The 26418-nt window shown below is 39.5% G+C and overlaps 1 protein-coding gene across 1 annotated transcript in view; it reads left to right on the plus strand.

Moving 5' to 3' along the window:
- Positions 1 to 578: 578 nt before the first annotated feature.
- Positions 579 to 26418, plus strand: part of LOC139715297 (uncharacterized) — a gene marked incomplete at its 5' end in the record, with an annotated part of 54481 nt that continues 28641 nt past the window's right edge. Inside the window, 5 exons of the mRNA XM_071626873.1 lie at positions 579 to 722; positions 1777 to 1954; positions 5060 to 5202; positions 20760 to 20879; positions 25313 to 25430. Coding sequence (XP_071482974.1) covers positions 579 to 722; positions 1777 to 1954; positions 5060 to 5202; positions 20760 to 20879; positions 25313 to 25430 — 703 coding nt within the window. The remainder of the gene's footprint in view (positions 723 to 1776; positions 1955 to 5059; positions 5203 to 20759; positions 20880 to 25312; positions 25431 to 26418) is intronic.

The following is a 26418-nucleotide window of genomic DNA, read 5'->3' on the forward strand; positions in this document are numbered from 1 at the left end:
AAATCCCCATTCGATTTGGTTAAGCGGTCACAGAGAAATGGGGATTGTAGTAAAGCATTTCATGAGTCTGATTCTTCCAAGATTAGCACTTCGATGATTTTGTGTGTGAACAATAGACAGAACTTGGACAAAAGAGATTCCCGACATCCTCTACAAAATTCCTCATTTCTCTTTGACCACTGAAGCAAATTGAATGGGGTTTTCTGTAAGATGTGGGCAATGAGTTATAGTTTCATACTCTGAATTTGTATTTAGATTGATGCAATATTTTTAATATTGCGTAGGGCCCCGTTGTAATTTTTTTTGGGACATACGGTATTACGCATTTAAAGCATGATTCATTTTTCCTTTCCTGCTTCATCATGGGCTATACCCTTCACTTGTATAATTTTACAGATCATCAGCTAGGATATTTCTGTACATACTTTTGATAACTAAAAAAATATGTGTTTGTTTGTTTGTTTGTTTGTTTTTCTTTGTATTTCTTCAGCAGACAAAATATTTCACATCTACACTGGATATTTATTTCTCTCTTCTCTACCCTCCCCTTCTCTCTGTCTGTCCAAATACAAAATTAGGAGGGCTTTACTGACCTGGCCAAAGGGACTGCAAGCGAAGCCATTGCGTACTTCCTGGTCGAGAGGACACGACTGTCGGGAGACGTCGCAGCAGCACGGAGGAATTCTCTGACCAATGAAACAGCGAAAACCAAAAGTGAACAGGTGTGGCTCTAAACTGATAATCTGTTACAATCAACCATTGACTGAATCTTACCACAGCTAATAGGGTTGGAATTAGTTTGTTCTAACTTAAAAATGAACGAACGGAGGATGCAGGCCTTGGAGCACAACTTGGTCTTTTCACTTCAAAATGTACACTGTAAGCTACTGTTAACATGGACATTTTCGGGGTACATTAATTTCCATGTGTTTCACACTACTTTTGGCTAGCACAAATTCTAAAATTAGTGCAAATATTTTCACAATTTTCTCTGCACATTTTGATTGGGTTGACAATTGTGCAGCACGAATTCGTGAATGTGCGAATATGCTTTGAGCCGCTCATTGCGAAAAATTGAATATCACAATATTATTGGCACTCACAGTACAGTCATCTGTATGAACAACAACCTTTTTATACATTATAGCTGTATTAAACTTGCCAAGTCACCTGACTAGCATTCCGTTCAATTTTCTTTCCCCTAAAATAAAATGCCGATCTACCGAACAGACCAACCAAACACGAAGTAAAGACACAAGAATCTGGACCATTATGTGAGGTTATGAAATGACAAACCATTTGGGCCTTCTTAGGCCTCAACATTTGTGCATTTAGACCATTGCATCATAAGTGATTTGGATGATTGCATAATCCTTATCAATGCAAGGTGATTTTAAGATGGTAGACCTGATTTATTAGTGCCACAAACAAAAGGCCCTGTCACACCTTTCTTGGCAAGCGACACGGGCTTGTTGCATGTAGGGATTTTCCAGCACGCAAGATAATTTATGTGAGTAGACAATCATTTGGGCTAGTTTTGTGTGCATGTTAACTGCTGGATGCATGCTACTTGCGTTCTGCTTTATACTTTCTAGTTACAGTACAGTGTACGTTCTCATGCCATGCAAATTACCATAAATAGCATTTTACTGCACATATAGATGTGAATCTATTTATTATACATTCTATAGTTATTCTACTTTTCCAGGCTCCTTTCCACTTCAAATATTGCCATATTTGCAAATCATCACATTGTGATCTTTGTCATCGCTGCAGGAACAAAAATCTCTGCTCTCCAAATTGGAGCTCCAGAAGGAGCGGTTGGAGCAGGAGAGCCGTCAGCAGATCCAGCGGGTGAAGGAGCTGGAGCTGGAGGCCAGGATGCTCAAGGGCAGACTGGAGAAGGAGAAGGAGACCCACCTCAAGGAGGTGGAAAGGGTCCAGAAGAAGGCAGGTCAGTGACCCACCTCAATTGAGTTTTCCTCAGTAGGCCCAGCTTTCTAGGCCCCATTCTATAAAAAGTTACTGTGATTGACCACGCTCGAGGCTTCAGCAGGGAGGATGAGGCTTCAACTTCAAGGCCTCATTTTATATAACTCGTTGGGGACGAGTCCCAAGTATACTCGGGCAGGTGTCTGTGGGAAACGAATTTTGTAGCAAAATTAGTCTGTCCTCAACGGGTTAAGAAAAAGTTGCTATGATAGCAACTCTTGCTGCAGTGGCAAGTGTCATGGTAACAAAAAGAATTTTGCTTTCTGATTGGCTGTTGCTACAAGAGGTTGCTATTCTAGCAAGAATTGCTATCCCAGCATCTTTTACAAAATAGGGCCCCGGTGTACAGTGTGGTTTGGCTCTGTAATTGTCTGTCTCGATTTTCGTAACGGCCGAGTGTTCACATTCTCTTGGAGCCACCGTCATCACTGTATGTAGAACAGTGACTATTCGTCATTGTTCTGGTGTCATGATACATGCAAGGATGTCTTTTCTTGCTATTCATGTTTGAGAAAAACTCCTACCCACAGTCAAATTGACTTATAATATGTAATGTACAGTCACACCAGCAGAAGGGAGTTCCCCTGAAATCTAGCAGTAAAGAAAAAGTTTGGGAGCAAAATTTCACAAAATGGTGTCAATGTAGCTGTCACAGTAAAGGTGTCAATCCCATTCTCACTCATGTCTTCCACTGGCTTGCCTTCAAATTCTTGCCATTTTTTCATCATCGAATTGAAGAAAAAGTTATAAATTCACTGCTGACTACTATAAAGCAAGACATATTTACGGCATGAGGTTTTTGCAAATTTGAGCAGATTGTCTTTCTCACAGCATGGCATTTTTGCGAATTGCCACTGACATCCAATGCATTATAGTGTAGACAAGAACTTTCTCATACATTTTAATTTCTGGTTTTACAATATTCTTGAGATGTAATAATCTGGCAATCATGGTATCTCAAAAGGGAAGAAAGTGGCTAAGCTGTAGCTTAAGAAAAGAATAGTGTGCAAATACCAGGTAGGCAATTTCACAGATTCAGAGTTCTTTGCCTACGTATGTCATTGCAATACCATGTTGCAGGGCCCCCAGGAATAACAGCGTAAAAACCACTAATGAGGCTACCCTGGGTAAAGAAGGTCAAATGAAGGAATAGATACATGTGGATAAAAACAAAATCCTGCCGCGCAAAGCTGGGAAAGCCTCTATATGAGTCAAGCTTGTAGGGCATTGCAATCAATACATTGTCGTTCACATCAGCACCATTGATATGACACCAAAACTACCTGCATGTATACAATGTGAGGGCAGGGTGACTGGCCAGGTGTCCTTTTTTTTTTTTTTACGGGCTGTAGATCACCGGTTCAAGGCCCAGTGTGACCTTTGCATACCACTTACCACAATTTACCCATCTGCGCTACCTGTCTCCACATAGAGGACCATTTGATTTGTACGAGTTCGACACACTGAGACAAATGCATGCAAAAGTTCTGCTCTTCTAGCTACTTCAATTACCTAGAATATCTTCAGAATTCTTATAACCCTCCCCGCAAGCATCGATCATCCAGTTCTTTTGTATTTCATATACCTATAGTTAAGCATTCATGGGGAATTCATTCTTCTTCCCCACATTGGACCTAAAGTTTGGAATGATGTCCCTGTCACTCTTCACCAGTCATCTTCACTGGAATCATTTAAAACTTCTCTTTCAAATTCTGTTTAACCCGTTGAGGACGAGTCCCGAGTATACTCGGACAGGTGTCTATCGGAAATGTGTGTTATAGCAAAATCGCCCAGTTCTCAGCGGGTTAATACACAGTCATTTTAAAAAAGAAATGGTTTTGCATACTTTTCCCTTTTTTTCTTTCTCTCTCTCTTCTTATCCTGAAAGCCCAAAAACGCCATGAGCAGCTCTTTAATGGATTGTTGCACTGTAGAAGTGTACACTATTATTATTTCATTATCATTATTACCTACATGTACTTCTTATGCAGAGCAGAGTGGTAAGTCCTGCACATGCTCTGAAAAGTGGGCAGTAGCCAGCGACACCTTGTGGTTCTTCTGAGTTGACAAGTAAAAGCCACACTTCCGTAGTCACTGGCCACAAAATTAGTGTCATACAACAAAGATAAGAATCATACTGACTGTTGTGAATGACTTGTGACCAACTAGAGCATCAATTCATGGCCAGAGTTGTATAAACAATGTTCAATCCCATAATGCACTAGGTCCTATTGGTTACATATCATACTGTATAGGTAGTATATCTTGCATCATTTATTTTTGTGAATTTAGTCAACCAATATTTGTGAAATGTTGCTTCCTGCAACACATATGCTTTGAACATCACTTCAAAGGTGGGTATTGCGCACTTTTTTTTTTTCTTGCAGAATGGCAATACGTCTTTCTCACTGTATAAGCTGTTATTTTCGTGTAGAGATATTTTAAGCGAATGAGGAGGTCACGGACATTTTTGCGAGATGTAGTTTTCGCTCTTTTGACACTGATGCTATGATATGCAGTAAGTGCACCAATGCCTGTCAGTTCGAGATATTTTCACGTGTTGTTAAATTCACAATCCAACAGTGATTCGCGAAATTTGCAAAAATTAGACCCTCACGAAAATAACAGCTTATACATTATTCGATCAATATGGTTCTTCATCTTGAATTGAAGTACTTGAACAGTTGTCCACTTTGCCCAATTTGCAAACAATTATGCTCATGAATTATATGGTGTGTATACAGTGATTTGCGTATAAGGGCAATTACCCTCCAGGGACAATTAACCCCCCTCCCCCGCTATTAGGTACTGGTTAGTGATGAGGTCAGAGTAAAGATTAGGATTGGGTTAGGTTTAGGGTTAGAGTTTGGGTTAGGGTTAGGACTAGGTTTGGGATTGGGATTAGGGTCAGGGTCAGGGGAAAGGTCTGGGGTAATTATTGTCCAGGGGGTAATTGCCCTAGAACCAGTGATTTGGTGCTTGCATATTCCTAAATCATATATCCGCTGCACACAATGTAGTTCGCATGAAATTTGAATTTTCCTGTTCATTTTTTTTTTTTTTTCAGATGAGAAGTTAAAAAGTACTAGTTCTGGAGACCAGGAAACAGCCCAGCTGAGAGAGGCCAAGCGTAAGCTGGACCAGGAACTGTCAACCATGAAGTACAGACTGAAGACTAGTGAGGAGGAGAAGGAAAAGGTGGACCAAAAGGTTAGTGACCCCTGATCATGTCTAATTTGTTAAAGGTCAATGACCCCGCCCCCAATAATAATATCTCCTCTGCAGAAAAGGGACTACCTCACATGTGTGTGAAAACGGGTGAGTGTAACATGACTTGCATCGTCTCAGAGAGGGATTGAGATGCAGAGAGAGAGAGATAAAAAAAAGAAAACCAAAACAGGAAAAAAATGCTAAAGACATCCTGTAGGTTGCTCCGAATGAAAGGCACATGGTCCCGGCGGTTTTAGTTGAATACATACGCGGGCGCATGGCGCAAGTTTCCTATAGAGACCTACACTATTGACTCCTCTTTAGCGCTTACGCTTTGACCCATTTCCCCGAGTCCGAAGAAGTCCCATCCACTGCAGTCAGTGGTCCGATCACAGTTCAGCTTGTGATTTGGCTGAGGGGGATGGCAGCTTCAGCAAACTTCTTTTGTGATGTCATAATAACAAGCACATGTATGCACCCTGGCATTACTACAGACTGCGTGATGCGCAGAGAAGACAACGAAGGCAATGTTACCTAGCAACACCTAGCGCTTTACTCTTGATGACAGCTTAACTTCAGCAATCTTCATATCATGTTAACGGTGATCGGCAGTATCGTTCAACAGCGCCCTCTACACGACCGGGACTATGCGTCTTTAAAAGCTGGCCTTGTACATCCAAAGTGTTCTACATTGTAGGTGTAGTTTTGGGGGTTATATCATGGCAATGGATACATAGGAAGCAAGGACACAGAGGCAAAATGAATGTTTGTTTTTGTTTTTTTTCTGACCATATGTCAAGGTTTATACCAGCAAACACATTTCCGTGGAGACAATGAAAAGAACTCATTGATTGTCTGTGTTTTCAAACCCTGCAATATATCCCACCTCTTGACAGATTGCAATAACATACAAATGACAAACATCCGTGATGGCGTTAGTAAGAATTGCCCGCAAAAATACCTTTTAACAGTCAAACACACAGAGGCGATAGCAGAGGTTGTTTAGACTGTTTTGCAATTCTCCCTATCACCTATAGCCAATATCAAGCGATATCACCTCGTGATACCGATATCTGATCGCTTGCTTCTGGGATGTGTACTTTCGGTTTAGCGGTTCTGGAAGATTGTACCATACCAAAGAACCTACATAGTGTAGGATCTTTGATCATACATTCAAAATGCACAGAACTCATCATGCATAAGCCATTTTACCCCATTTTTCAAATGTAAAGGTACAGATTAGAAAATAAATCTATTATTCGCGAGATTATAAGACAGAGTTTGATACAATCTATGGGTTCTAGTACTTCGGCGTTCAATGTGCATATAAGTGTACATTTACATATCACACCTTCAAAACTGGATGTTTATCCAATTGTTAACGATTGCCACGTCACTGTACAGGCATGCTAATCTGGAAACATTAAACTGCACATTACTTGAATATAAGACCATTCTGAAGCAAATGATTTTCACACAACTATAGATATTAATGTACTTTTAAATGAATCCCACAAGGATTGGAACAATCATCCCCAGCATTCCCACTGATTTCCACTGATCAGTTACTAGCCATCCCCTTTAATGCCCCAAGAAAATGATATACTGCGGTATATATTATTTGCTTCATAAAATGTTGAAGCAAGTCCTTGTCAATTGATAAATCACCCTCATTGCAAGTAAATGAAATTGTGCTTGCTCCCCGTCGCGATGTGAAAGTGCCTGGCTATGTCACTTTACTAATGACTGGTCATATACAAAATTGTGTGTTGCAATAGGCAAAATAAATGTCTGGCCTTGTGTATGCTCTCAACTAATTATTTTTTTTTACAATCTACTTCATCAGTATCTCAAGGTTAATACCCCTCGTTGCATGCTGCCATCAGCAGGGTACATGTACAATATACAATACAGTACATAAACATGATTTGGTCAGAAAATTTGGCAAGCTGACATCATGCTGTATTTCAGTATGAATTGTTGCTCGAGTTGCAAGCCACTGCTGTTGAAGTGTGATTAAGAATCTTATCATAACAAAGGTCATACATTTCCGCAAAAGATGGATCCAAGAAACTTGTTTGCTAAAAGGCTCTGAATTTTGAAGAAACTTGTATATATACTTTCGGTAACCTATTTGTAGTACATTAACTTGTTCCTTACGGGGAACCTGGTGGCCTGCGTATTAAGTCTGTGGGCATTTCAGAATTCAGTGTAGAAGGGGTTAAGAAGACAATAATATTAGTTTGAATCATTCTTGTATTTAACTAGCAGAATATCAAGACTGCAACCTTACAGATGAACAAAAGAATCATGACAAATTCTCATTCTCACTCTCTCTCTCTCAAAATCTTTGTATGAGAGTGTCAAATGGTTTCATGACAGTCTCATCCAAAAGCCCCGGACTGTTAAAGACAAGCTTTCTAATGATGCAAACAACCCTATTCAGTCAATCACCTCCCCTTCGCTCATCCCACAGCGATTACACCTTCCAATTGTCAGCCAACCTTGCCCATGGGGGAAGGGGGGGGGGGGAGGGGAGAGGGGTTAACTGAAGGGCTGCACTTTTGTATTGACCATTTCCAGCGCCCACGTCAATTCGCCGTCCCATAATAGACCTTTTATGAATGGGAGACCCCTCTCTTGTTGGGCTGTTATTGATTGGTCAGACTATGGAATGGAATAAAATCAGGCTTTTGTTGGTGTTGTTGGCAGTGGTGTGGCCCATTCTTGTCATACATGGTACGTTTGAATTGGAACAAGAGCAACAGTTTTCTGCCAGTGTTTGGCCGATGTGCAATGTTGGAGATCGCATTCAATGCTTCATTGAGACTAGAAAAACGTCTATTGACATCGCCAGGAATGTCCCAGTACTAATTGATGTTCCCCAGTGGATTGCTGAAGTCAGAATAGGGAAGCTGTGAAAGCCTACTTTACTTTATGAAACTCAAATTTTGCCGGGGAATGTGTGAGGACATTGCCAAACTAAGCAGTGCACCTGGAATTGATTATCCCCATTGGAATATACGTGTATATTATGCTACGGAGCCATCTGAATGAAATCTGTAGTATCAAGCAGCAACTGGACTGGATAAAAACAACTACACTTTGTAGTACATCAACAGTATTAATAAGTTTTGGATATCCTCAATGGTCTAACTCAAGTACTGAGTGCACATCTGATTTCTAGGACTAGTATGTGGAATATACCAAAGTCTGCCTCGCCATCTGCTTTAGGCCCCAGCTGAGCCTGCAAAAGGAGTCGAGTAAAGATCTCACCTCTATATCACAGTGTGGTTAGCTTGATCTTGTTTGGGATTGCATCTTGACTGCATGCAAGAAGGTCACTTGTGCGGTGATACAACCATTTTTGTGATCTATTCCCAAGGGAGTTTCAGTCACACGATATTCAGAGAACTGCCACAATGGAGCCCTACAGAGGTGGTCCACAGGTAAGGTTGTTAAAAAGTGTGAGACTTTGGTGCAGTTCCTGTGCAAGAGCTTAATACTTCTCATATCTGATGTTATCCAGAGCAATGAAATTGGAAACCACGCCCTCACAGAAATACATTGTATTGATCATCTGAGAGCATAATATTGTTTCTGGGTTGTCCATCTACTGATACTTCTGACCTCTGTTACCAATCTTTTACATTTCCTCCTGTCTTCAATCCCATTATGAAAGAAGGAAATTGAGAGATATAAAGAGAGAAAGAGAGATAGAGGAAAAATGAGAGATACATGTGCAATGTGACTCCAGAACAAGTTTTTCCTAAGCCAAAGTTTGACTCCTTTCTTGACATCTGAACTACAGTTGCTGCTTTGAAGTATTTTGAAATTTCGTATTTATAATGTGAACATGCAACAACATGATACAGTTTTTTTGAGAGTCTGGAGGACTTTGTTTTATTGAATGTTCTCTTCACACGCAATTTGATCATCTGTTCACGTGCAATTTGGAATTATATGATTAAGATTGTTTTCACTTGCCACATATTTTCCTCTGTGCTTCTAACTACCAATGACACTGATGAGTGAGTGGGAGGGACGTGAACCCTATCACTACCATTAATTAGCAAACTTCAAAGTGCGTCAAGAGTCAACAGCATTTGATTTTCATATAATGTCTCAGAGAGACTAAGGTAAAATATTGGTCATAACAAACTCACATAATATCTTGTTGATGACATTGATGCAACACTGCAGAGCTTACATCTAGGCCTGCGAAGAGATAATTTTTCCCAATCTTTGTTATTAACTCTGACAAAACCAGTGGCAAAAGAGTTGTACATATGCCAGTAGTATTGCCAGACATTGGTACTGGAAGGATTAAACCCCTCATCCATCACCTCCTCTCAAGATTGTCCTTTCAATGTTATACTGTGTAACCCATACCTTGCTTTACAGGTAATAAACCAACTGGAACAAAAGTGTCTGGAAGCTAACTTCCAATGAATAAAGATTACCTTCATGTAATCCGTCTCGTCTCTGTTTTGTCAATGTGGCCATTATATGAAACCAGGGAGCACCTCCCTGGTTGAGCCAAGCCATTGTTATCCCTGAATAGACTTGACCTGTAGCCAGGTCAAGTCTAGTGGTAATAGGGATTATTAGCAGAGTGCTAATATTGAAGAATCATGGCAATTTATAGCTGAACGCCCAAGGTGCTTTGTAGTGCGACTGAGTGTTTGATGGGGCTAGGTTTTCAAAGGAGTTCTGATGCTTGAATTTCAAGTGCAGGGAGAAAACTTTAGGGGAACGATCATGGAAATTAATCTACCACAGCCAAACAGGTGTATGGCTGCTGCAGCTGTTGTTGTTGTTGTTGTTGTTGTTGTTGTTGTTGTTGTTGTTGTTGTTGTTGTTGTTGTTGTTGTTGTTGTTGTTGTTGTTGTTGTTGTTGTTGTTTTTGTTTTGTTTTTTGATCAAGCAATCTTAATGTAGGATCTCATTGATCAGCAGCTATTGACAGGCTCACAATACAAGCTATGAATAGTTTCTCAGTGAAGCTACCTGTTGGTGATGATGTACACATTATGTATATACCCACTAATTGTCCAGACAAGACTTGTGATGTTGGACTTAATCTTATATTTCAGTCTATACTGAAACTGGAACATAAACTATTGCACTGTTTTCTGAAAAATTTGAGCATTTATGCAGGAGAGTAGTACAAGCTGACTAGCAGTACCATAGCAGTATAATATCACCTATATCATAAGCTTCTTTGCCAGCATACCTGACCCACGTTAGTCTACAATGCTCAAGTCAATCAAAAACAAGCATTTAGATACATGTAGTATAGATAGCAGCAGAGAGAAAAAAGAATTGTATAAGTGTGTAAAGAATAATATGTCCATTGTGAGCCCCTCTTGTATGTTACACAGCCTGAGATGATTCTACAGACTTACAATAGGGAGTTTTCGTTACACGACGGGAAGACCGAGAAAACGCGGAAGCAATCAACTGTGACAATCCCCGTACAAATGTGTGTACTTGGACTCCCATCCCCATATACCCAAGCAGTTTCGCTTTCCTGTTAAGGACGGAGGCGTGGGGACAAGATCGCTGACTGGCTGGCTGGTGGCTGGCTCACTCCTGCCGAGCATCTGGACCGAACGCTATTTTGGCCAAGTACCATACTCGATTTCCCCAGGACGGGACGTTTCTCGGATTTGATCATGCGCAGAAGCAAATTTTACACACGGCATGCTCAAGTCCCAGCCGCGTCGTGCTTGCTTGTGAAAACCCCCTATTGTATTCTACAAAATAATAGCAAATGCTGTCATGGAAGAACTACATGAATTTTAGTCATTCACAATGGAAGAGTAATAGAACGTGTCAACCAAATTCCTTTGGAAATGGACCACCTGGACAGTGGTGCACATGCCTAGTACATTATTGTAAATCTTAGAAGCTTAGTACTTGGTCTGAAGTCCTTTTTCAGGTCCTTGCTAAAAAGTTTGCAAATGTGTGCACAAGAAAAGCAAGGGGTGCAAAGAATGAAGAAAATGATTTAAATGTGATCAAATATACAGGAACACTTTGAGAACATTCCTGGAAGAATCATTTGAATCATTGAACTTGGACTGAATAAGAGGTTGCTCCCAAAGATTTATTTAATTGTAGGGTAACAGGCGAGTGTCTTAACCTGTCGTAGACTTACGTGTACATGTATATCATGCACTAGTCTTGAGTATACATGGGCAGGTGTCTATGAGAAATTATGGCCAAATCATCTTCAACAGGAATGTGCACTGTAGTTTAATTGGTCTCCTTCCTTGAAACTGACTCAATCCAGGGCTGTGTGTCTGAGATGTATACTGCCCTCTGTTGGGCGACTTTACCATCTGGCATAATTATGACTCAATGCACACTCATTCCATGCACCGAACAGTTGAAGAGTCATCGATAATGGAGTGGCCTCCATTCTTCAGCCAGCCACAGAGAGGTACTAGGCCTGTGTGACGAGCAGAGCTGAGTGGTTGTCATAGTTACCGCACACAATGAATGCGAATTTGCTCTCCACACTCCAATTACACTGTACACATCACTTTGGAGTATGGCGAATGCAAACCTTGATGTATACAGTGTAATACCATAGCTGCACTATTGTGCTGTGTATTACTCAATGCTTCCTACAAACTGTCTATTGTGGCAGTGGTACAGAAAGTGGTCTTGTAGTACTGCAACAAACTGATTATAGGCATCACACAACATGGCAGTTAAAAAATGTATGGGATAATTTTATTCATAACTCCTTGTAATCTGTAATAGATAAATAGTAATAATACTAATATTAAATAATGATGATAATAAAAAAATATATTCTATTCATGAATTATGATTATTATTATGGCTAATGTTATTATTATCATTATTATTATTATCATTATTATTATTATTATTATTATCATTATCATCATCATCATCATCATCATTATTATTACCAGGCATTTTGATTTAGAAATAGTACTATTATCTTAATGATGGAATATTTTTGAAGGCTAATATGTCTAATGTATACCATGATATTTGGTAAACTGTTGGAAACATTAATCATTTGAATTTGTTTCTCATTAAAAATGCTCTGTATTTTAATCATATTGTTCTCAGTAGTATGGACACTGAAAAACAGCACAAAAACTGAAGTCACTGTGACAGTGTGTAACACTGTCACTGTTATAGCATACAGTACCAAGGTGCTGTATTAATTAGCTCCTTGCTCTATTCATACAATTTAGACACTTTGTGATGACATCTTGACATACAGTATTGCCTGCACATATCAAAGCGGACAGCTATTGTACCGTGTAGTGTCATCTGCAATTTGTATCAGTTGTTCCAGTTGAGCGGTTGCCCAATTGTTCAGGAGCTCAACATGGCTTGCAAATTCAAAAGAAGAACACATCCCTCTTTCAAAAGTCTGTACCCCTCACAGACTCTACTTTGTTGTCTGCTTACTTTTTTTTCTTTTTTTTTTTTAAATACAGAGTGACGTTTATGCATCTGAACTACCAACTGTAGTTAGCATATATTCAGTGCTTGAATGCTAGTGGTTACTGGAAATTTCAGGTTCAGGTTAACGTTTCCCAGGAAAACACTCATGGATCCTGATGGTGGTGGAATACAAGGATACAAAGCCAACAGGAAAATGGAAAAAGAAGAGGAGGTAAATAATGTACTAACTGGTTTGGAGGTGGCATACAATGTGTAAACTTGCATTGATTGCTATAAGATATTTTAACAATCCTTGTTTGCGATGCTTCCTCATTTTAGTCCTACCCGGTACGTATTGATTGCAATCTTTGTGACTGGCTTTTAGAGAAAAGGGGTTTGGCATGTGTACATATTATGTACCATGCCTGTTTTCTATTATAATACATTTATCCTCTTTGAAAAAGAAAACTATGAAATCAATAAGTCTGTTTTATTCATTTCAAGTTATATCTTTGTACTCATTTCAACCACAACACACACCCTTTGATTAATCATTTATGAATTTTTTTAACTGTTGAAATATTTGTGAAGATGAGTACAGCATAGATATACAGTATTGTATTGCACACATGCAAGACTCAAACAATATTATAGTGTAAAAGTTACAGACCAACATGTTGGCAAATTCGACATATTTGATAAAAATTTCTATCGAATTAGGCCCTGATACATTTTCATTTCATACTCAGTCATCAAAATCAACTCTTTATGCTGTAAACCTACATTGTATAAAGTCAGTCCATTTTGACCATGTAGTTTACATAAAAGAGTAGTGCATTGTATGTTCAATTTAAGCAGATTTGTTTCTTATTACCTTTTGCCATCAAGTAGACACACATATCATTGTATGAGGTGAATAAGCGGGAAGGATGATCGATACTGTTAGATTTTGCAGACTGATAGAAATACCAAATCACACACAAAAAAAAATCAATATTGATTAATGCTCAAAATAGAGCAGAAGAGTACAAAAGATGATATGCTGTTGCTATTTTGCTTTAATCAGCAACTTTTGATGACCTACAATTTGTATCTGATAAAATTTTTCCATGGATGTGCTCCAATTTTTTGGCCATCAATAAACAAGTGTGATACAGAACTAGCCTTTGGATTCTCTTTTCTTCTAAACTCTTCTACCAGTTATGTGACAGGTTAGATTTCAGATGCATGTATTGAAAAACAAAGTAGTTAGCCCGTGACCAAAGTCATCTGAGACTGTGGCCTACAGCTTTTTAGTAGCTTTTAGTTTCACACGTACCGAGAGCGCTGAATTTGAAATGATGCATTTATCACTAGAATTGTGTTTCAAATCAAGCACTCTTGCCGTGTCAATGCAAACTGGAATCGCTGAGGGTGATTTGAATCGCAATTCCAATCGTGTTTCAAATGACGGTCCGGAGTAGTTTTCCAAACATGCTTCACCAGAATTAAACGGCAAAGGGATGACCGAGTGAATGTAATTGACCTTCAACTGCATTTTTGGGGTGGAGCTTACAGTGACCTTTCAACCACTTCCGCTGAATAACTGTGCTCCTCAAACGTTCGCAGTGCAGTCAATTATAAAGAGCGCGCTACTTACGCCTCAAGAGTGATTGATGGGTACTCAGAAAGAAGCCAAAACTCCCATCCTCCCTCCGAAATTCAAAACCACAGAATCCATATGGTCGTATGAACAAATGGTGATTCGAAAATTTTGTAATGGCACTGTTGTTTGTAATTCAGCATTTAAATTACGCACTCTCGGTGCGTGTGAAAGCAAGGCAACTCTCCTGCTTTGAGACCATTTTGATCTCAAAATCTCTCGCTCTCTCACTTGAATTAGACTCTCTCCTGCTCTGGCTGTAAACAGTACATGAACAAGATGCGTGATGATACCTAACTCCACAATCTCAAATTTAACCACTTGTGACATTGTCAGGTAGTCTTGATTCACAAAAATTAGACACGCTGAATACATGGATGGCATATATACCCGTATTTGCTTGCTCTGTCATTTTTTTTTTTTCTTCTCATAGCTAAGCATGCAATGTACTGGTACATTGATTGTGTACTATGCAGGGCTCACATGGATAAATAATTCCCCATAGACATGTGTGTTAATATTCAAAATTCAAGTAATTTTGTAAAATAGCTGGGAGAAATGAGGTGTTTCATCTTCGGTAACTTGAAAAAGTGAGGTATACCCTTTCATCCATCAAATAACCTTGGGGGTTCTTCAGCTCAAACTCTGCCCAATGGTTTGCAAAGCCAGACTACAAGTTCTTTTTACTCAAAAAAATCACATGTGCTGTATTTTCTGTACATGCACCCAATCAAATATAGTCCCTTCCAATTCCGTGAAAAAAGCTTTCATCTTCCAACCAAAATGCAGTTTGCTGAGGAATTCATACTCAATATCTGCAGCTATTCAGTTTCTGCCAAACTGTCTTTTCTGATTTTTAATTAAGTCTTCATTTATTTTAATAGTATCTTTGGTAAGATTTTGTGATGCGGTCAGGGATATTCCAGGATTATATTTACAGGTGTGAGCCCTACATTGTACTTCATGGCCACAGTAATTATTAAACTGGTACACACATACCTGATGGGGATATTGATTTTAGGGACAGGTATCTTGGGTGGTATGGACGTACATTGTATGATCGATCGTCTATTTGTGCATTGATTAGCAAATTAATAAACAGCACTAATGGGGTGCATCAATGTATGTAGAACAACCCTACATTGTACTTTATCACCAGTTTCAGCCCATTAAACAATGTTATCATACCTCCCTCATCATACTGGCAGCTTATTAATGTACAGGTACTGTGGTGTATAAATTTGCACTTACTAGTTGGGTGTAGAGCCTGCAAATCGATTTGCCCGTATAAAGCTATTTGCATCTACAGTGTGTAGCAAGCCTTAGGGTTATTTTGCTGAAGATGTCCATCTGAATTTAAAAATTCGTTTTTGCACAATCGGCAGCTACATTGGACTCCCATTATAACGAAGTTGTACTATAGGGACTGGCAGTTTTCTTTCGTTATATTGAAATTACGTTATGATAGAACAAATAAAAAATAAAGATACATAGAATGGATGATGTTGCATCCTAAATTTTTACTTTGTTGTAACCAGAATTTCTTTGTAATCATGTTCGTTATAATGGCAGTACACTGTACAAAGTGTACATCAGCTAGTGGGATAACATATGTCATTCCTGCAGTAAGATCTGATAAAGTTTATAGATTTTTAGCAGGCGATAGTCTCAGCACGAGGTAAATTTGGGACTGACTGAATTGTGAAAAAGTGAACTTTGATACAGCAAGGGGCACAAAAAATGGAATTCCACAGAAAGCCAGCCTACCACATCAGGTGAATCAATCAAGTTTCCTCTCTCTCCAAATGGAGTCTTTTATCACAAAGCTAGGGACAGATGTTCAAAATATTGAGTGTCTGACCTGCAGCTCGGTCAAGTACAGATTGATTCCTGCTGATTACTATCAGGAAAGCTTTGCAGTTTAAGTCAGGTATGTGTCTGGGCAAGTGCATCTAATCCAAGACCAGGAGAACATACTGTTATGGTTGAATTGTGCCACTCTTATGCAAGGTTAAAGTGGTGAGGCTTTGTCTCTATAGCAACCAACTTTCATCCTATCCCAGTCACCCTCAAAGAGGCTCCATTGTCATCCATTGTTGGACAATAGCTGTCAAACTGCTGTAAAGCATGGGGATTAAATTAAGCTACTTTTATAGGGATAAGGATTACATCCAGGCTGGGCAGGAGCCTTCTTTCAAGGGACCTGTGTGCAGTAGAAGTGAGCATGGGCTTGGCTTTTTATGCTTTCCCCCCTAGTATGTAATTCTCAGAGAAAGAAAGAGAAGTTGGACTCTTTTCCCCTTTTGTTGAGGGAGAGGAGTCCTACCAGGTCTTGTCAGTTTGGTCTGTTTATTTAGCAGCGTTGTAGCACTCACTGTGTTTGAGGGCACAACAAAAGCAATCTCATGGAATGCTTAATTGGAGTTTGGACTCTAAAAGTGCATAGAGTGCATTTCACGTTGAGTTCTTTGCAAGAGAGGGGTAGATGTGTATAGAGCGAAGTCTGTGCTATGCCCTGCCCTCTGTTATTGAATGAGACGTAATATGCTTTCTAGCCATATCACTATTATCACTCAATCCTTCCAGTCGAAATCTCTCAAGAGAAATGACAAGAGTTGATTGCATTGACAGGGCTTGCTTTGCAGTTCTTCACCGCTGAACCATCTTGGAGCAACATTTGTGTTTTATTAATCTACATGTACCTCTCTGGGAAATAATACTTGGATCTATATTCATTGTCAGGAATTTATCCCTTGAGACTAACTGGTAAGTATGCACTTTCACAGTGTGGTCCTACATGTGGACCTTATAGTACTGTAGACTGGGAGCCAGTGAAAGTTGAAGAATCACCCCAAATGTATTTACTCCCAACAAACTTTTACCTCTGTAGTTTTATTCATTGGCTTCTCCCAATGAGCTGCATTGCAAGTTTTGGAAACTGGCACTTTGATGACCTGGTGTGGGTTTCATCAGATTCTTTCACTTCAGAGTGACAAAAGTTGTGATTTGTGACATCAAATGTTGACTGACCAAGTTTGATGCAGTTGATGACTTCAGGAGAGCTGTGAATATGATGTAACAATCATGGTAGTTTTAGAGTCTCCTTCATTCCTGGTTTCGAAAGTCCATGTCCTTCACTTCTTAGATTGTTGTTGTAGGCATCCTGAAACTACATGCATACTGTGATTACATCCAGGTTCAGCTCGATGTATCAGTAGAATAAAAACAATGCTTTGAGTGCAAGTAAAAACATGATGGGGGGTCTACCTACATTGAGTCTTGCCTCCAAACATTGGCAGAAGACTTCTACCAATATTGTTGAGTTAGCATCAGGAGGGAGAGTGTTCCATGTCCTGACAGTCTGAAAACTATTAATTTCAAAACAGTATAATTCCTTTGTGCTAATTGGTAGCTACATGTACCAAATTTAACCCTGATGATGGATGTCAAGTGGCTCGCTGTGCTTGTATGAATCTTGAAGTGATCTGTGCCATGTTCAAATTTAAAAACCAGGTTTATGATGCATATTATCAAAAACTAGAGAAGCACTCTGAGAGCGCAGACCTTCGCCAAGTATGCAGCTCATTTCCACCGTCCCACTGATCTTGTTATGTTCGTCCATAGAGATAGTGATTTCCACCCATACGTACTTCTTGTGTGCTGAGAGACGCCCGATTTCCCAATATAGAAGCCTTTGTTACGTCATAAACCCTCAGCTGCGCGTCGCGCCTCGCCCTAGCAGAAACTACAGTACGCACTTTAGTGCGCGCATGCAAACCTCAAGTATGCGCAGCCTGAATTCCCAAGTTCATTGACCCTACCTGCCAAAATATCAAAATCTTTCAAAAACTCCCAAAAAATTCTCGGATCACTACCAGAAGTTAATCGTTTGTAATACTTAATGTGTTATTCTCAACTTTTCCGGCAAGTTTCATCCCAATCCGTTCACTACTTTTTGAGTTATACTGCACAAGGACAAACTAACGAACGAACCACACTATTTAAACTAGCAAACAAACCAACGGTAATGAAAACATAACCTCCCCCCTTGGCAGAGGTAATTAAAGAACAGGAGGCATACAAAACATCAACCTTATTCTGTCTTTGTTGCAAGGAGGGCCATTGAAGCTCCTGGAGCATATCGGTCAACGATTGCGCACATCCATTACATCCATCTGCTCTTCTTTAGATGATCAATTTCAAGTTTATGGATCATGTTTCTAGGTGCATATATGGGTCCCAGACAGGAGCAGCATTCTAGGATTGGTTGTACAAGAGTGAAGTATAGTAGGCAAGCATTTTGAGCTTCACAGATTTTATTCAAGATTTCTCCTGAGGAAGGCAAAAGCCTTTGATTTATAGCCTTTGAGCATGTTTCTTCAGGATGTCCGTTCCATCTAAGATCTGAGGAGGAAGTCACGCCCAAGTACTTGACAGTGGAAATTCAGTTGTTTTTTATGCCTTACTTGTGCTTTGTTCGCGGATTGGTAACACTTAGACTGGAGTGCAGTTATCTGGAAACTTATACGCCAATGAATAGGGAACACCTAATCCACTAATCCCTTTTGTGCCACCATGGCCTTGCTGTTGGACTGAGGCACATACACTGTAGGTACACCTGAGTAGGCTTGCCAAGTTTGCAGAGCTCTACAATTGTTGTAAGTCAAGTACGGATGGAATACTAAAAGATCACTAAAGCTTGGCAATTTAAGCCAGGCATTTATCCGGGCAAGTGAAGAGTAATAAGGGATTCAACTACAAATTGGTATACCTACTTGATCCCAACTCAAAAGGAGATTCTATTCCTTACAGTTTTTATTGATTACGAAATCATATGCAGCACAGCAGCACAGATAGTGCAAATGTTGTAGGTATTTTGTCAATTTCTTTCCATACTTTCCCCTCCCGCCAATCTTCCCTCACCAATCCCTTGGAGAGAAAGGGGGCGGGGGAGGGGAGGGGGAAGGGAGAGAAAAAAGTTACAGGGCAGGAGTACATGTCTGTAGGAATTTTATTAGAGTGCAATCTTACAGTTGTGCCAAATGTTTTACAGTTCACTACTACATATGTCTTGTCTCTTTCCTTCTTTAGTTTGATACCCAGAATTTGCACATTGTTCATCCCCTCTGGGTCATTTCAGCCCCTGAGGTCATTTTAGATCATTTGACCTGGGGTATTGATTATCCTTTAGTGTTCACTTTCACCGCACAACTCTGTGATATTGTCAGTCAAACTCTCACTGACAGAACTTAACCAGTCCACTGGAGTAGGAGAACATTGAGAATCAAGAATCAATGACCAGGAAACGTTTTATTAAATGAAGACAGACTCCAGAACATTGGTTTCTTTTCTCAGTACTTGTCAATCACCTGTTTAGCTAATGCCACCCTAAATGACGCAATTCTTCTGCTCGAGTGGACATGTGAAACAAAGAGGAACCAGGGGAGAAAAAGAGGGAGGCGTTGCAATTGTGTTCGTTTTCTCGGGAGACAGAGTCGGGAGGACATGACGTTTTTCAGCGTGCTCTACTTGCTCATTGTTGTCGCTGCGGGCAATCATCGTGGTGTTGTTTGTTTTCGGTGCGCTCCAGTGAGCGGGCGGAATCAATATCCGCCGCCCATAGGTCGGTTCTCGCTCTCTCCCGAGAGGAATTCTGATGATCTGTTCTCCTCTATCACATGTCTTGAGGATGTGATACGGCACTGATGCTACTTCATCATTTGTGAGGAAGTAACAGACAGAAGATGTAGTACAACTGTGCTTGTGGTGTACTGGAAACTGTTCTTGAGGAGAACATTAGCATTTTGTGTTTGGGGACGTACTGAATTCCTTCACCCTCTCCTAGTCCCCTGAGCTGAGATCAAGCTACCACGCTGGAGGGGATACTACTTTGACTGACTGCGTGGATGAGAGGATGTTTCCCTACGTTGGTTTGAGCATGATGCATCTCATTGTGTAGGAGGGTATGGAGTTGGCTGTTTAAAGGTCATACAATGCATTTGTAACATCTTAATTAAACTTGTGTATTACACATGCTGCTAGTCTACAAATGATTGTGCTTGCAGTAAGTTGAATATGCCATTCAAATTCTTCATGTGGCACATAAATGATAATTTTTTTATTTCGATCTTTTTTTTCTGATAACTCCATAAAGGCCAAAAAAATTAACTTTGCAGTGGTAATCACCTGCACTATACAATGTACATTGCATAAAATTAGCAACTCACTGAGCACTATCAAAATGAAACAATCAGGAGTTTATTCCAGTGAATGATGCAAGTCTTGTTTACTTCTTGTACTCTTTTTTTCTTTTTTATTCTTGCATACCAGTCATTCTTTGCTTTGGACTTGGAATCTGTGTACATTTGTATCAGCCGTCATAATCACCAAAAACTTTGTGCCACCAAATAAAAAAGAAGAAGAAACTTTGTGAAATCATCACTAAGGGACAGTCTGACTCTCTATGTTCACTACACAGGTCCGAGAGCTGACCGAAAGCTTAGAGGCGGAGAGGAAGAGACGGTCATCTTACGAGGGCACTATCATCAAATTGAAACACCTCCTGGATGCAAACAGGAAGACTATTTCTTCTCTTGAGGTAAGTAATAAAAATTTAAGTGTGTGTGTGTATGTGTGTGTGTTTGTGTAGTGAAGTACTTTGTCCTAATACCCACGCATATACAGTATAATAATAATGATAATAATAATAAGGGCTTATTTGTCAAGGGTAGCCTCTTCAACCAGTGTTGCCACTGCTCTACCAGAGGGCCCTGCCATTATTACGTATTACCCCAGCGTTGCCAGGTACCCATTTATACACCTGGGTTGAGAGGGACGTGGTGGGTAAAAACATCTTGTCCAAGGACGTACAATGTATTCAAGCACTGGGCGGGAATCGAACTCGAGTCCTCTGATTGGGAGTCAAGAGTCTTATCCTCTACATGAATACCACAGTGCCCCCACAATATAATGTCTTCAATTCTTCTTGAGAAAAGCTACCTTTAATATCATTCGTTTATGTGATGATGCTAGTTTGTGCCGTGACTGGTGAATTTTAGCCATGAAAAGGCAAACTAGATAGAACTCGCTCATAAAGAAACTATGAAGTCTCTTCAGGAAAATCAGTGCCAGACTGTGTTTTTGTATATTTGGAGTCAGTAAAGAATGAAATACTATGAGAAGACACAATCATTCTCATGAGGCAAGTCAATTCCAACCCTATACACACCCAGCTAGCTTGTACACTGTAACACCATTCATTTGATTTTTCTCTTGTAGATTGATACCAGAAACTTCATTTCCATAACCTCCCTCCTGAAGCTCTCATATTCTCCAAAGTCTACTAGAAGAGCATTCGTATCTAGATCTGTCATGGTGTAAGAGATGCTTCACTGAATATTTCATCTTGTGAGGTTTCTAGTACTTAATTCAGTCCTAAACATGAAGGGGGAGGGGAAGAGGGAGGATTTAAGAAGTATTGAAGAGTTGTAAATCTCTGCAGGAGATAGTGTAATCCGCTCTATTCACAGACTCAGATGATGATGTCTAATGTTTGCCAACGTGCTGTGAAATTTGACAGGGCACTAGGTTCTCAAAATTTGATTGCATGCCCATATCACATTTCAGTTGGTACCTACAATTTTTGTAGGTAAAAATGTGATCGCCAACTACCTAGGTATTTAAAGTTCAATTCACATTTGGGAATTTCGCCAGTGAAGTCTGAATGCTCCACCATAAAACTTTCCGACTTTTATACCCAAAATGCCAGTGGTTCCTAGGTAATACAATTATATAGATTGTAGTCATGCTTTCGTGTATCTTTCCCATGCAGCAAATGTTAGCTATTAAAAACATTTATGATAGCTGCAGGGCAAATAAAAAAAAATAAAACAAAACAAAACAAAACAAAATGTTGCATAGAGTACCAATCACATGTACTTTTATCTGCAGGGACAGTTGGAGGAGAGAGAAAATGTGAAAAGTCATAGTAAATATAATGTTCCAGGTTCAGTATTTGCCTTGAAGTTTGATATTCCTGTAACAGAATTTCGTTTTTCATCTACTCGCGATACCAGTGATATCATGAAGATCTTTACCAAGGAACAAGAATGAGAAGTTTCAAAGAGGGAGGGGTGTAGGGTTGTTTGGCGTAGGGCGAAAGTTATTTGTAGTTTGTCCTTAGCTGTCACGGCGCCTGCCCCGTCCTGAAAGGATGGGATCAATAGGCCTTTACACTAGATGCTTGTACGACTCCGAAGCCCACTTCAACCCACCTTTTGATAGGGAGGATTCGTACCTTTGTCACTCCTCGCTGGCCGAGGCGGCCTTGATTGATTTTAATCCCCTTCCAGGGACGCGGAGAAAGAGGAGTGGGTTGGAAGTTTTCTGTTAGCTACTCTCAATAGCCCGGATGGTGTAACAAAGTTTGAAAAAAAGAATTGCTGTCTAGTCTGATCTGATTTGACAATACTGAACCATTAGAGGACTTTTCCTATTATCATTCCATGAGAAACCACAATGTTGAAATTTGCAAAGGAGAAAAAAAAAAGAGGAAGAATAATTGATTTTGTTAAAACATGTGCCTGTTTGCAGAGACAACACAGCATAGGCACATGAAATACTGAAGTGTTTCTTTGAGCATCCAGTGTACCAAACAAAAGTCTAATTTATGGAGAACAATACCGAATCATTAGAGTTTCCCCTCATCATTCCATGAGAAGCCACAATGTTAAATTTGCAAAGGAGAAAAAATATGGAGGAGGAAGAATGATTGATTTTATTGAAACATGTGCCTGTTTACAGAGACAACACAGCATTGGCACATGAAATAATAAAGTATTTCTTTTAGTGCCCAATGTTCCAAACAAAAGTCTAAAAGGAGAACAATACTGAATCATCAGTTTCCCCGCATCAGTCTATAAGAAGCCACAATGCTAAATTTGTAAAGGAAGAAAGAAGAAGAATATTGATTTTGTTTTATAAAAATATGTGCAGGCCTGTTAATAGAGACGACACAGTATCGGCACATGAAATGATAAAGTGTTTCTTGTAGCACCCAATGTTCCAAACAAAAGTATAGACAAGAACAATACTGAACCATCAGAAGACTTTTCTCCGCACCATTCCAAGAGAAGCCACAATGCTAAATTTGCAAAGGGAAAAAGAGGAAGACTATTAAGTGGTTGATATTGTTTAAACCTGTTTGGAGAGACAACACAGAATCTGTAGATGGAATAGTTGTAACTGTAACTGGAAAAATAGTTAACCATTAGAAGATTTCTTCGGCATCATTCCATGAGAAGCCACACTAATTTTGCAAGAATAGAAGCAATTTCATGTATACAAAGAATAATTGATTTGTTGAAACATGTTGGCACTGGCTTGTAAAGACAACACATACAAATGTAGTATAGGCACATGACATAACTGAGTGTTTCTTTGAGCATCCAGTATACCAACCAAGAGTCTACTTTTGATACATACATATAGTTTTCATTTGTATACCATGCATATATATATTCTTCATGTTAAATTGCATTTGATGAAAATAGAGTGGTATATTTAGTTTCAATGAATATACAAATATTGTACTTGCCATGTATAAATTCATTCTCTACTGCAGCTCGTTGTTATGACTTTTATGTTTCTTTTTTTCATCAGAGTTCTCTGTTGGAGTACACATTGGTTTTTTTCCTTTGTCAGTATCAAATCTCAACATTCGCAGGCCGCATCATGTACAGACACTATCAGTGACACAATCTCACCTGTTGTGGTATTAAATTTAAGTAACTGGCGGTATTTGAAACCGCCAGCGTCTCACGCCCCTTTTGGGTGTAAGAAGTGAAAGTTACTGCCCATTGTTCCCAGCAGACAATGCCCCCATGCATGCCAGGGGGGCTTGTAAAATGAAGCCCTGCGCCACGCACCTTTGGCCTTCTTAATAAGTCCAAATTATGAGCGACTAGTCAGAAGGTGTACCGATACACTCAAACATACAATGTAAAGTGGTTTATACATGTACCAACACACACAGACACATACACACACACACATATAGACACCCACACATGCACACAAGGAGAACATTTCTGAGTGTTTCTTTTATAATAGTCCATTAAATTCCATAGCCAGTGCAGTGTATCCATTGGTTGAAAATAACCATCCCATTGTGCCTATCAAGCCAGTGTTTATGTTCAGTCAATCCGAATTCACAATACAATTCTGTCTAAAAATAGCCGGGCAGTGCTATTTCTTTCAGTTCTGCAGTAGGTGATATATTGTTTGTGAGAGGAATATGCCTTCGTTCAAACACTTAGTCAATTGATCCCGGCATGAGTGAGGGGGAAAACCTATACTAGTCCTCATCATCTGAGCTCGTGAGTTCTCTCTGCAAATACATGTATAAAACCCTGATTGAGTGAGCTAGGTGTGAGAAAAGTCATCACCCATTGTGAATTTCATTCGTGGCTGCTGATGCGTTCACCACAGTCCAGCGTGACTGCACCACTTTCCCATGCATCGTATTGCAGGAGACACTTGTACACTAATATTCCTCAAGCTATCTGTCTGGGCATCACATTTGTAAGCTGTACTGTGCACGGTAGCAATGTATGTGTTGGATTTTTACACATACATTGTACATGATGATGTATCTCTTCACGTACAGTGATTAATATGTTATTTTGTTGATTTGTCTTGATTTACAGGTGTATATCCTTTCTGTTGGTATACACCTACAGTATATAATCTGCCATTGAAAGAAGCTACTGAATGGAGACTCTGCTCCCATTTTGAAATACATGTATCATGTATTGTTTAAAGTTATCAGGAATGTAGCTTGCTTTTAAAGATTGAATCTCAATTCTCTTTCGACAATAATGATTATCAAATCAAATAAAATGTTTAAGGAATTTTGCTATTTTGAAATGTATATATTATATATGGACTGTTTAAAGATTTCTTGGCATTGCTGTAAATTTTGTGCCCGTAACTGCAGGTGTGACACTCTTTTGTGTTTTGTTGTAAAAACAGGAGGATAAGCTGTCGTTGGCCGAACAGAAGAAGTCACTAGAGAGGAAAGTTGACACTCTCCAGAAAGATGTGGAGTCTTTTCAGAGGAAGGAAGGGACCACAGTAAAACCACAGGTGAGCTGGTTGGGGGTGAAGATGCCAAAGTGATTGTTAAAATAACCCTAGACTCCTAGCCAAACGCAATATCATTATGTTGTACATAGCAATGGATATATTGGGAACTGTCCCCTATGAGTTAATCTATGCTGCAATACAGTGCACTCCCGTTATAACGAAATGCTCGGGACCGGCAGTTTTCTTTCGTTATAACGAAATTTCGTTATAACCGAACAAATACAATATATAACGAAAACAAGGAAACCATGTATATATACATTGTATCATATTCTGTTTGCTGAATACTCATCATACACTGGAAAGCTATGTGAAATGTGATGGGATAACTGTATCACAATAATAAACGCAAGTTCCCCTCAGAAACTGTGCGTGACACGAAGAGCGAACACACAGTGGTGTGAAGCGTTCACCCATGCAGAGAAGCTATAAATGCTTGTTCCGCTACGAATTTTCGAAAGCAATTCGCATTTCGTTATAACGGAGCAAATTTCTTTTGTTTTTCTTTGTCTATGGCGCTCGGAAAAGACTTCGTTATAACGGAAATTTCGCTATAACCGTGTTCGTTATAAGCGAATCTTTTACCATAGACTTTTATGGTGATTATTTTGGGACCAGAAGATTTACTTCGTTATAACGAAATTTCGTTATAATCGTGTTCGTTATAATGGGAGTGCACTGTATGCCTGCCAATTAATCAGCACAGCCTGCCAGTGTACTCGTGTCCTGAAATGAAGCTTCTTTGTTGGAGACTTCCGGTGATTTCTAGTTTTCCTTGTTATGTGTTTGTTTATGTTTTTGTTTTTTTTGTTTTTTGTTCGCTTTTTTTAAGGGGGGGGAGGGGAAGGGGGGTGCCATGTATTCATTGTCATTTCGTGATAACACTGCTGTGGGATTATGCACCAGTTCAGTAATTGTAAAGGAGGAAATTTATCGTAATTTGTGTGAGAAATTTGTTGTGCTCAACCTGGATGAAGATGAATATTATGTGT

This window comes from Diadema antillarum, unplaced genomic scaffold (assembly GCF_040938485.1).
Source record: "Diadema antillarum isolate AM-2024a unplaced genomic scaffold, OU_Dant_1.0 seq00003229_RagTag, whole genome shotgun sequence".
NCBI classification, from domain to species: Eukaryota; Metazoa; Echinodermata; class Echinoidea; order Diadematoida; family Diadematidae; genus Diadema; species Diadema antillarum.